General features: G+C 39.1%; 1 protein-coding gene across 1 annotated transcript; it reads left to right on the forward strand.

Annotated features, from left to right (window-relative positions):
- The first annotated feature begins 8,090 nt into the window (after nucleotides 1-8,090).
- On the forward strand, nucleotides 8,091-11,553 carry rdh20 (retinol dehydrogenase 20). The gene is made up of 5 exons (XM_035904486.2): nucleotides 8,091-8,543; nucleotides 9,380-9,478; nucleotides 9,726-9,871; nucleotides 11,105-11,236; nucleotides 11,367-11,553. Exons 1-5 carry the CDS (start codon nucleotides 8,091-8,093, stop codon nucleotides 11,485-11,487), a joined length of 951 nt encoding a protein of 316 aa, XP_035760379.1. The 3' UTR covers nucleotides 11,488-11,553.
- The last annotated feature ends 1,535 nt before the right edge of the window (nucleotides 11,554-13,088 follow it).

Below are 13,088 nucleotides of genomic sequence, written 5' to 3' on the forward strand. Positions count from 1 at the left end.
ATCCAGCTTTGGGACCAGCAGTGTTGTTCACTAGCAACAAATGGACCAAATAAAAATAGATATGGACTAGTGCAGTGTGACTCAAATAGAAATTAGATCACGAGTATTTAAGATAACTCTGCAGTGGCAGAAAGGTCACATTGGTGTAGTGAACTTAAATTTTTCTCCTTCACATCAAAATGATTGGTTTCTGTGCTGCATCAACCAGAAGGTAGCCATGACCAGAAGAACACTCGGTTTCATTCATCAATTTGACCCTACACTGGATCTTAGTTTAGAGATTAACTATCATGCTGTATTCAGTCAAATTTGAAACTAGAAATGAGCTTACTCATCATGGACGTGTCATACCTGAAGCACGCAATAGGGTCATTTTACCAAAGATTTCTATGAAATCTAAATTAGCTTTTGCATCCAGACGAAATGCAGGTTTAGGGCACCTCAATAATAGCTTTATCTGGAACCTGTAAGTCCATCTCTTATATACAGAGATGGACTTACAGGTTCCAGGGTCACGAAACACTCAATAATCAAGTGAGATAGGTAAGGTATGCTTGAATACCTTACCTATCTCACTTGATTATTGATATTTTCTGAACAACTCAAATCTAAATTCATTGTTGCTGACTGTCAAGCACATCCTGGTGAAACAAAGCAGACAATTAGCTTTGATGTTTCCATGCAAAATACTTAAACTGTCTTCAGCCTATCCGTGTTGTTTTCGTCTTCGTCTCCAGCAAAGTGTTTCGTCCGGCAGTGCCAGCAGGTGGCTGGCACAAGACACACACACGGTGCCCCTCCTTCAAGTGCTGCATCCACCTGGTATGTGGGCCCTTACTCTGCTGGCAGCCTTCTGTTAGAAAGGTCAACCGAAAGTGGACACATTGCCTATTTTATACAAACAGACACAGCACGCAGTAACGAAAAAATATACAGTGAAAAAGCTAATGAGTATAATTTCACATTTTTCTAGGCTGTCTCTAAGTGTTAGCCTATCACATTGCTGCTGTGAGGGACACCTCTCTCTTGCCAGCGTTGCCATAGTCACACAGGGTAATAACTGCTAGAACTACAGCAAAAGCATTTATGATAAGAACATTAGTAGCACCATATGTTCAAATACGCTTTTAACCCTTTTACATTGTGCTATGAAATTTTACATGAGTGGACCTGCAAATGAAGTAATTTCTGTTTGATTGTTTTGACTTGTACATGGCATTGTCTGTCATTTATACTACATGCAGAATACTGAAACTAGGCTATAATACAAATCCTGCACTATGTAGTAGCTTCTTCCCACTTTTCCTTTCCAATATGATGATAACCAAAAATGTTTCTCATATGAGTGCTTTAATGCTAGTGTAGCATATACAGTCATTATAAAATGACTACTGTCTGTAATTTGCAAGACTTTTACTGATACATATGAAATGACAATACACATAATAATAAACATATAGATCATACCTTACCTTTGATGTGTTAGGTATTATCTTGGTCAAATATAATTCTTCAAAGGGAACTAGTGATATTTTGTTTTTCATTACAGACACTACAGAATGGTTGTCACAAATACCAGTTGTGTCAGTTTACCCCTGAAAACGTCTTTAATTTGGCAAATTTCAAAAATTGTCTTTTTTTTCACCCTACATCAAGATAAGCGTTAACTCTGTACAGACTGTACCATGAAATAATTACAGTAATTTGACATTTGTTTTTAAAAAGAAAGTAAAAATGAACATTTGACTTTAAAGGGTTAAGTAGTACACCCTCAATTTGGATATTAACTTTGGGATAATGGAGATGGGTCGTTTAACATTATTTGTAAAGCACTTTAAAACGTTACAAAGTGCTACATGTTCAAGCATGAAGTCAAACATGTGGTCATACATTCATTCCAACATGCACACTTTGAATTTTAAAGTATGGCCAAAAATAATGGGAGTGAGATCAAGGAAGACCTATCCTATAAAAATGAACAAGCTTCCAGCCAAACTTGTAGTCTGAGGAAACCCAAGTTTATGTGTTACAACCTCAAAAGTGTTGTCACTTCTGGATGTAAGATAAGAGACAGTAACAGTTAGAAGGCCCAGTCTGAAGGTCAAAGCAAGCCATCAAAGATTTACTAAAAACAGATAGCTTGTTATGGTCTTGGCAGTATCAGCCCGCTGTTCCTCTGGGACTGCTCTAGGCAGTCCCCTCAGTCAAACGCCAACTGAGCTTCATGAAGCACACCTAACCATTTCCTCATCAAGCTTGCTGTGTATTTAACGATCCATTCTTCCACCGATTCCTTTCCAGGCTGTACAGCTACTCAGTGGCAACACAATGATCTAGTTAGACAAGATTTTTTTTTACGCAATGTGTTCTTGCTTACCTTTTTGACTCACCTCTTCTCCTAGTTTTGCTCTCAGTGTGTTGTTTCCTTATATCACACTCATTTCCCCGTGTCTCAGTAGGTGGGTTGGAAAAATTATCTTGTCAAAATATCTCTGCTCAGTACAATTAAAATGATGTCTGCAATAAAGCTTCTAAACCTGCCAACTGTCTCTGAGTCAAAATTTGCTAATTTGGGAATTTATGACACAACTTCTCAAATTTTGCCTGTTGTGAGATTATTAGATATGAATCAAAAGGAGGCCTCACACTTACAGATGCTCCTTTTTTCTTAAGAAGTAAATTAAAAAATGTATGACCCCCCCCCCCCCCCCCCCCCCCCCCCCCCCCCCACACACACACACACACACACACACACACACACAAACACTTGTACTAAAGTAGGTTTTTACAGTGTCCTTGCTTGGAACAGCACTCTGCACAGAAAGTGCCCTTCTCAAAACTGGGACAGGGATTGCATAAACTGAGTGGCTCCTACAGGATTGTCCTGCTCCTGCTGCAGATTGTGACCGCTGCAAAGCTCAGCACAGCCTGACCACTCTGTCTACTCACTCGGCAGGTCAAGTTGCAATTCGAGTGTCATAAAATCCAAACATTATAAATGAAACAGGCACATGAAGGTGACTGTTGGATACACAGTACTATGTACTGCACACCATAATGTACTGGGGTCAGACACTTCATTGCATTCTGGCTTTGTAATAATGTAAAACATTCACAAACCCTAAAGTTTAGACATTAGTCTCATAAATACTTAGAAAATAATATTCCTCTTTTGAAAAATACCTACCTGAAGATGCAGTTTGAAAGTCCTGGCAACAGTCTGCAGTGGTCACAGTAGTATAATCTGTCAGATCTCCATCCTGTACTAATTCATGATGGATCCTGGCCGATGCATCACAGACCCACATTAGGACAACCCACTTGGCATATGAGAAATAAATACACTTGAAGAGAAAAATCAGTGACACACAGTGTTTTCGGGAAATGAAATCACAACTCCACCCAACACAGCAACAAATTTAAAAAGTTTAATGTACTATGCAATACTTTGAATGACTTTGAAAAAAGGCCAGTTGCTGTCATTCACTCGGGTAGCGTAAAGTAGGACTATTGTCCTGTCAGACTTCTTATTGTTAAACTCAGATTTCCAATTTGCTGCTACAGCGAGAGAAGAGGGAAGGGGTGATGTGTGGACATGAAATATTGGTTATAATCACAACCCCACAACTTTAAGACTTGCCCTGCACTGAAACAGGAAACGTAATGAAAAACAAAGACATGACAGCATGGCTCATTTTTCTTGTTTTCTTGACTCTAACTTCCTCTATATGTATCCATAAAACTCCAGAGCTCTCAGATGTATGACCTCATTTATTTGCTGCTCGAGTAAACAGAGAGACAGCTCTCGCAGAGTACAGCACCAGGCCAAATAGGTATTATTATCGTTGCAATGCGTGTTATAAAAAACACACATTACAGAACTAAAAGAGTTTCAAAATAATATGTTTTATTTTCTAAAGAATGCTTCTCACACCAAAAGGTCAGATTCACAATGAAATAAGAGGAAATGATATCCATTTGGGAACAAGAGCAGATTTCAGTCAGTTACAATTTCTCCAGTTAGTTTATGGTTTTATTCACACAGTGCTGTGAAAAAGTATTTGCTCCCTTCTTGATTTTTTCACTTTTTTGGCTTAGTTATCACATTTAGATGTTTCAAATAATCAAACAAATAATAATATGAGATGAAGATAACATGAGTGAAAACAAAATGCAGTTTTTAAATGATTATTTTATTTATTATAGGGGGAAAAGCTATTCAAACCTACCTGGCTCTATGTGGAAAACCATTTGCTCCCTAAACCTATTAAATGGTCGTTGCCACCCTTAGCAACACAGTCAAGTGTTTCCGATAGCTGGCAATGAGTCTTTTACATCACTGTGAGGGAATTTTGGCCCGCTCTTCTTTGCAGAATTGTTTTAATTCTTACACATTGGAGTTTTTTTTAGCATAAAAAATCAATTTAAAATTAAACTAATGTGCTCTTGGAGGTCATTTTTTGTAGGTCGGCCACAATCCAGGTAGGCTTGGATATCTTTTTTCTCGTAATAAATTAAATCATCATTTAAAAACAGCATTTTGTGTTTATTCCGGTTATCTTTGTATAATATTAAATTGGTTTGGTGTGAAAGATCTAAGTGTGATAAATATGCAAAAAATAAGAAATCACAAAGGAGGAAAGTACTTTGCTCTGATCATTTTAATAAATTATTTTTATAGTGATTTTTTATATCACTCTACTTATTAAGATAGTAATTATGAAATAAACAACATCTCAATGTTGCCACCCTGTAAAAACCCGACTGGTCATCATTTCCGGTTTTGACATGTGCTCTGTAAATATACTGACTTGACTCAACCTGTCTAACGTCACCATGGAGAAACCCATGAAACAGGTTTTGCTGTTATGGTCATTCATCCTATCCATGCCAACCGATTATTGCTTAATTATATTTGTCTCCATTTCACAACAGGCAACAAAATCTGCTTTACTCAGTTTTTGCTAAAATATATTATATTCAAAGGTTTATTTGCAGTTCACAAAATATTGAAACGGCCCAGTTTTAAATGGCTCACAACAGTAAGGGTGCTGAATACTGTTAGAAAATGTATCGTTATCCATGCATGTCCACCAGAGGAAGCAAACAATGATACACAGCTCTGTACTGGGTTGCTAAACCGGCACACTTGACAGAATTTAACATGTTAAATGCTTGTTAGACACAAACTAATACCAGCTTAAAAAGCAGGTTTGCTTACCTTAATTTTGTTTCATAATTTACCCCCCACCACCTCTTTAATTCACATTTCAATATGAGAGCAAATTATGCATAGATTCAAACTGGGGTCATCCATCACAACTAAATCATTGCTGTGGAATAGGCATTGCCTCGTGGTAAGTAAATGTTCTTTGTAAATCCTATAAAAATACATACAGTGGGGCAAAAAAGTATTTAGTCAGCCACCGATTGTGCAAGTTCCCCCACTTAAAATGATGACAGAGGTCAGTAATTTGCACCAGAGGTACACTTCAACTGTGAGAGACAGAATGTGAAAAAAAAATCCATGAATTCACATGGTAGGATTTGTAAAGAATTTATTCGTAAATCAGGGTGGAAAATAAGTATTTGGTCACCTCAAACAAGGACAATCCCTGGCTCTCACAGACCTGTAACGTCTTCTGTAAGAAGCTTTTCTCTCCCCCACTCGTTACCTGTATGAATGGCACCTGTTTGACCTCATCATCTGTATAAAAGACACCTGTCCACAGCCTCAACCAGTCAGACTCCAAACGCCGCCATGGCGAAGACCAAAGAGCTTTCGAAGGACACCAGGAAAAGAATTGTAGACCTGCACCAGACTGGGAAGAGTGAATCTACAATAGGCAAGCAGCTTGGTGTGAAAAAATCAACTGTGGGAGCAATCATCAGAAAATGGAAGACATACAAGACCACTGATAATCTCCCTCGATCTGGGGCTCCACGCAAGATCTCATCCCGTGGGGCCAAAATGATCATGAGAACGGTGAGCAAAGATCCCAGAACCACACGGGGGGACCTGGTGAATGACCTGCAGAGAGCTGGGACCAAAGTAACAAAGGTCACCATCAGTAACACACTACAACGGCAGGGAATCAAATCCCGCAGTGCCAGACGTGTTCCGCTGCTGAAGCCAGTGCATGTCCAGGCCCGTCTGAAGTTTGCCAGAGAGCACATGGATGATACAGCAGAGGATTGGGAGAATGTCATGTGGTCAGATGAAACCAAAGTAGAACTTTTTGGTATAAACTCAACTCGTCGTGTTTGGAGGAAGAAGAATACTGAGTTGCATCCCAAGAACACCATATCTACTGTGAAGCATGGGGGTGGAAACATCATGCTATGGGGCTGTTTTTCTGCCAAGGGGACAGGACGACTGATCCGTGTTAAGGACAGAATGAATGGGGCCAAGTATCGTGAGATTTTGAGCCAAAACCTCCTTCCATCAGTGAGAACTTTGAAGATGAAACGAGGCTGGGTCTTCCAACATGACAATGATCCAAAACACACCGCCCGGGCAACAAAGGAGTGGCTCCGTAAGAAGCATTTGAAAGTGCTGGAGTGGCCTAGCCAGTCTCCAGACCTCAACCCCATAGAAAATCTGTGGCGGGAGTTGAAAGTCCGTGTTGCTCGGCGACAGCCCCAAAACATCACTGCTCTTGAGAAGATCTGCATGGAGGAATGGGCCAAAATACCAGCTACTGTGTGTGCAAACCTGGTAAAGACCTATAGTAAACGTTTGACCTCTGTTATTGCCAACAAAGGTTATGTTACAAAGTATTGAGTTGTATTTTTGTTATTGACCAAATACTTATTTTCCACCCTGATTTACGAATAAATTCTTTACAAATCCTACCATGTGAATTCATGGATTTTTTTTTCACATTCTGTCTCTCACAGTTGAAGTGTACCTCTGGTGCAAATTACTGACCTCTGTCATCATTTTAAGTGGGGGAACTTGCACAATCGGTGGCTGACTAAATACTTTTTTGCCCCACTGTATATTAACATTACCTATAAAAAAATTGACAAGAAATGGGTTAAAACTGCTATTGGTTGATAAAAGTGGCTCACATGCCAATGCTGAAAGTAAACAAGACTTGCACTGTTCACCTAGAAAACAAGAACGTGATACACAGCAAGCAGGCTTCATGGGATATAAGTAAGAGTGCAGAGATTTATCGTTCATAGACATAATCTCCTTATGTTCTCATTTAATATGATTCTTGCTGCTCTACTGAGCAGCTGTAGAGCTGGGACCAAATCTTATCACTGAATCGTATCCCTTAACTGAACCAAATTAAGATCTATCTTGCGAGGTAACTGTGACTAACCCTCAGAGCCACTGCTGTCCTTTTGTCTAAGATCTGTGGGAGTTTAGAGGGTTTAGAATATGTTCCTGGACTTTCAGTAAGCTCTTCTTTCTTGTTTGGCTAAATCTGTATTATTTCAAAAATGCTAAATACGCCGCGCTAATCTTTCTGGTTGCTTGACTCGGGTACAGCTGGAACTGAAAAGTTCATTAACCGAGCTTCTTGTTTCCCCATCACAAATAGATATTAGGATACAATTTAATTACTGATCACTTTGCCTGAAAGCGATATTAATGGAGCTCTGTATTAATGTGAACTAATGATGAAAAATCACCTGTCCCTATTATCCATTTAATAATTTGTCTCCATCATTTAAAGCAGTGCCTCACCACCTCCCACTTTCAGCCAATGTTACTGTATGCATACATAAAAAAAAAGATATTTTACATACAGTATTCAAAGTATTTACTGATGTGCATCTGTTAGTATTTGTCAGCTGTGAACTTTAAAAGGTTAAACCTGAATTTGCTGCAAAGCTGTTGGTCCACATTTTTCATCTATAATAATTCATACATTTACAGCTTAGGAGCTCAAGTTATTTCCTCTAATCCGGGGGGGGAGAATTTAAATCAGCCACAGTTGAAGACTGAGGGTCACAGGAGGAGGAAAGCACCAGCTTGGTTGTAGGACAGGTAGGAAATCACGCCTTTTCAGGTAACAGGGGTAAAGTCTGAGCCTCTGTAGGGTAAAAAAACCCCCAAAAAAAACCCCAACAAAATGATCTTTCTAATGGACCTCCAGATGATGCTGCTGGATGTCATTTACTTCATCCTGAGAAATTCTTTGCGGGTTATCTTGCGTCCACGCACCAAGCCCATTGATGGCGAGCTGGTGCTCATAACCGGATCAGGCGGTGGCCTGGGTCGTCTCTTTGCTCTGGAATTCACCAAGCATGGGGCAGAAGTGGTGCTGTGGGACATTAATAGCAATTCCAATGAGCAGACAGCCAAGCTGGTGCGTGAGATGGGGGGAAAGGCGTACACCTACACAGTGGACGTAACCAGCCGGGAAGACGTGTACCGCAATGCAGAGCTTATGAGAAAGGACCTCGGCCGGGACGTTACAATACTAGTGAACAATGCTGGAGTGGTGGCTGGGAAGCGCATCCTAGACTGTCCTGATGAGCTGATTGAGAGGACTATGAAAGTCAACTGTCATGCTCTGTTCTGGGTAAGAACTTAATGTTTAAAATCTAATGTATAGAAGACATTTCCCCAGTCACATCTGAAGCAATGAAGCTTCTTATTTGAGTGGTTTAACAGTCCAGATTTACTTAATCTTTCCAACTTTCTTGTTAGCTGGATATACTTGTAGATGCCAGTGTACCACAAAATTTTAGATGCTAAGCTTTGGGGCTTACCATAGCTTCTTTTCTTTTCTTTTTTCTAACTTGATTATCCAGAGCAATACTGTGTTTTTTATGAGTATGGTCAAAAGAAAATGTGTTCCTGTCAAAGTATGCTACTATCATCGCAAACTACTGATCAGAAATCAATCAAGGTCACTAACCATGCACATCCAGAAGATGAATGCTGAAAGTTAATCAGCTTTGAAAATGCCAAAAGCTGGAACAAAAGGCAGAACGGTTTAGCAGCACATCACAGACGATTACACATCACACAATCAAATCATAGCACATCTTCGGCCAATAACTTTTACCGACTAAGAATCAGAGAGCTGGAATTCTTTCTTTTGGATTTCATACTGGATAATCTTTTTACAGTCGGCTGTACACAGAGCACGTTATTGTGCAAACGCTGAGGGACACTTGAAATGTAAAATTGCTTTGCGTCAAGAGCATTATCCCATTCACCCTATGGACTAGCAACTTTGACGTCAATCCTCTTAATAACGAGGTGCTTGTGCAACGTAAGCTACACACAATAACCTACACATCGAACACTATTTAAGTCACATTTAACAACACTGCACAGTTTATTGCCTCATTCCATTTTGCTGCTATGACAATGCATGTTTGTCTGGTTGTTCCTATGTGTGGGCCTCAGACAGTGAAGGCTTTCCTCCCCCAAATGAAGGCCCAGAATCACGGACACATCGTGACCATTGCCAGCGTCCTCGGTCTCTTCAGCACAGCTTGTGTGGAGGTGAGCCAATGCAGGAGAAATACCGCTACAATAAGTCTATATGAGAAGATAACTAATAAGAATATGACAGCTTTATTATTGTGTTTTACACCGTTCTCTCACAAAGTCCCAAAATCAAGTAACACATTAAAATGCATATAACGGCACTGGCAGTCAAAGCAGGGCTGGCAAATCAAAAATAATGAATATTCAGCATCTTTAAAAGCAGCGTGAATAAGCTCTGATGGATAGATTTTCTTTGTGGTAGGATTACTGTGCCAGCAAGTTTGCTGCAGTGGGCTTCCATGAGTCTCTGGCCCACGAGCTGCTGTCTGAGGAGGTAGAAGGAGTGAAGACTACCCTTGTGTGTCCCTACATCGTGGACACGGGCATGTTTGAAGGCTGCAAGATAAGGTATGCCAACATAATAATCATATACAGTTAAGGTCCAAAAACTATGGTGAGCGAAACAATTTTCATAAATTTGGCTCTCTTTCATGAAACAATGACGATGTGACAAGAGTGCAGACTCAACCTTAAATCAAGGCATTTAACTAAAAACATTGCATTAACTGTTGAGGAATTACTGCCATTTTTATCCAGAGTCCCTTATTTTCTGTTAATTGGAAAGATCACTGAAGACCTCTTTGGCTATTTTTCTGTAATTATTTATTTCTTTTCCTTTTTTCCCATTAATTAGATGGTAAAAGGTCTAGCGTTGACTCTCGAGGTAGTATTTTGAATCTAGAAGCTATATATGTGAACAAGTAAAAGAGAAATAAAAACAAAACAAAAAATCCATCACAGGCCAACTCAACAGTTTGGTACACTCAGGAACATTAAAATAAGATGAAACACACACAGGTTTATCTCTATCCATCTATGTAGAAGACTACAACAAAGAGAAAATATAGAGTTCCCTAGAAAGTATGAACAATTCATCACCCTCAGCAAGAGCTAAATTTTGATCTAATTATTAGTTACTGTTAATCGCTGGCTCTCTTCCAAAGCATGTCTGTGTACTGTCTTCATCCACTCACCCCCAACCGGCCGCAGCACTCGCTGATCCTGGTTCTGCTGGAGGTTTCTTCCTGTTAAAAGGGAGTTTTTCCTTCCCATTGTTGCCAAAGCGCTTGCTCATAGGAGACCATATGATTGTTGGGGTTTTCCCTGTTTTCTTTGTATTACTGTAAGGTCTTTACATTATAATATAAAAATAAAGGGTGTTGTGATTTGGTGCTATATAAATAAAACGGAACTCATTTGAACTGAAAATTGAATTGAACTGAGAATTTAATTGGTTATTAAAAATTAAAGGTCTGTATTTCAGTTGTAGCTTGCCATGTAAAAAATTATGAAAACGGTGTCACTGACAGTCCTAACATGTTTACTCCTAACTCTAAATTTCTTTTGAGTGTCATAGTTTAGACACAAACAAGGAGAGTTTAGTCTGTAGACCTGAATATACCTCACTCACATACACATACAGACTGAACATTCTTTGAGGGTCCATCATAGAAGGCTAAATCCAATTTTGCTCTTAACAGGACAAAAAAATGTCCTCAAATACTCAATGACACAACCTATGTATGAGTCTATTGCTAATGTTTCATGTTGCTTGATATTTTAAATGTTCCTTGATGTTAGGGAGGAAGTGGAACTGCTCCTGCCCCCTCTGGAGCCCCAGTATTGTGTTGAGCAGGCTATGAACGCCATCCTGGTAAACCAGCCATTAGTGTGTATCCCTCGCCTCACCTACCTGCCTGTTCTTTTCAGGGTGTGAGTCTCACAACCTTCACATTTTCCAGATACTAAATAAAGATGAATGCTTTTCGAAAATGTCCTTTTCTATCCATTTTCAACAGCTGATTACAGTATTTAAGCTTCTACTGTCTTTGTTCTTTTTCAGGTTGTTGCCATGGGAATCTAACGTGACTGCTTATCGCTTCATGGGTTCTGACAAGTGCATGTACCCCTTTATTGAAACCACGAAAAAACAAGTGACAAATGGCTCTGTTGCAGTCGCCTAGTTTTTACACAAAGAAACAACTTTAGGAGTACAAATGTTAACAATATCTTCAAATGTATTTCAAAGGGTCCACAATACATCAGACAGGACAAAAAACAAAAAAAGAAAGAAACAAATGTGGGTTTTGTGAACAACAGGCCAAATTGTCCATCTGCAGCCATGAGTCAGTCAAATGGAAATAATAAAACAGACTTTACATTTTCAGGCTGATCATTTGGAAGTCTGTACTGGATGACAACTCAGCCAAGTAGTCATCAGCCTCCAAGAAGATTTCAATAATGCTCATATGAAATGTAAAGTGCCCTTGAAATGTTTTCACCATAGATCTGTGAAATGCCCAAACAGTGATTAAATCCTACACTGATCCAAATGGGAAAGCTTCTTTAATAGCTGTTATGCAATCCTCTATACTCTGTTATATTCACATATAATAAAATGACCTAAAACAACACCTACAAATGCTGTTAGAACACAGCAAACGACGCGTCTGGTGCATTGTTTTCCTGTAAAGATCATAAACTGTAAGCAAGCAAAAGTAAGTAACACTGCAAAAGGGGAATTTTATTAATCTTTCTCTATGTAGACCAAGAATAATAACTTTAATAATAATGTGTCTAGTATTTATGACGTATGACTTACATATAAAAATATGTAAGAACTGTCCCTTCTAGAAAAAAGATGCTTAGCTCCACTGACTGAATGCTAATATGGACTTTTGAGTGGAAAATTCTGGACAAACTGCACTTGCAGATCATGCATGTATGAGTGCACGTGTAGTTTACGTAGCAGAAGAAGGCTAAAAAGTATTGCTAATCTCACAAGACAGAAGTGATGCTGCGCAGCACAGTCACTGGACAAACGTTCTCTAATTTTATGCAAGTGAACGAGTATGACTAACGATGAAACATTTCCTGCAGCACAATGTGGTGTTGTAAATGTCTCCGGTCATAATTGCCAGAATGAGCTCTTGTTTGTGCACTCAAGGAAGAACAACTGAAAAGTTTTGGATGAGAAGATTCAGATCATGCACATTTGTTTTTATGAAGCAAATATTTGGTTATAACTCAACAAACGATTAATAGGACTGTTAAAGTAAATACTGTAAAACTAACCCTGAATTCAATTAGCAGAATCAATATTTATTCAGATATAGATTTACTGTAATGATACCTTCAACCACTGAATGGGACAATAAAGTATTTTCTATAAAAATGTTAGCAAGCTACCTTGAAAATGGTTATGAAAGAGGGGGTGAAACTTTAATTACAGAATAGGTTTTCAAAACCACTACCTGAGTGACATGCTGTTAGTACTGTGTTGGTACCCTGTTTATGTCTTAAGAACCACCCTCATTTTTTATGGCACAAATTAAATTCAACAAGGTGCTGGAAACATTCCTCATAGATTTTGGTCCATATTGGCATGTTAGCGTCACACAGTTGGTGCAGATTTGTCAGCTGCACGTCCATGATGCCAATCTCCAGATCCACCAAATCCCAAAGGTTAAACAATGCTCAAGGGCCCAAAGTGTGCCAAGAGGAATTCCCCACAGCTTTACAACAGCAACATACTGAACTGTTAACACATGACAGGGTTGATCTA

Source organism: Neolamprologus brichardi, chromosome 5 (assembly GCF_056152115.1).
Source record: "Neolamprologus brichardi isolate AB-2024 chromosome 5, ASM5615211v1, whole genome shotgun sequence".
Lineage (NCBI taxonomy): Eukaryota > Metazoa > Chordata > Actinopteri > Cichliformes > Cichlidae > Neolamprologus > Neolamprologus brichardi.

What these genes read in the sequence shown, in the direction of transcription:
- rdh20 (XM_035904486.2), top strand. Translation starts at nt 8,091, where the DNA reads ATGATCTTTCTAATGGACCTCCAGATGATGCTGCTGGATGTCATTTAC. An exon ending in TCAGCACAGCTTGTGTGGAG is followed by an intron (nt 9,479 to 9,725) that starts GTGAGCCAATGC and finishes TCTTTGTGGTAG; the next exon opens with GATTACTGTGCCAGCAAGTT. An exon ending in CTGCCTGTTCTTTTCAGGGT is followed by an intron (nt 11,237 to 11,366) that starts GTGAGTCTCACA and finishes GTTCTTTTTCAG; the next exon opens with GTTGTTGCCATGGGAATCTA.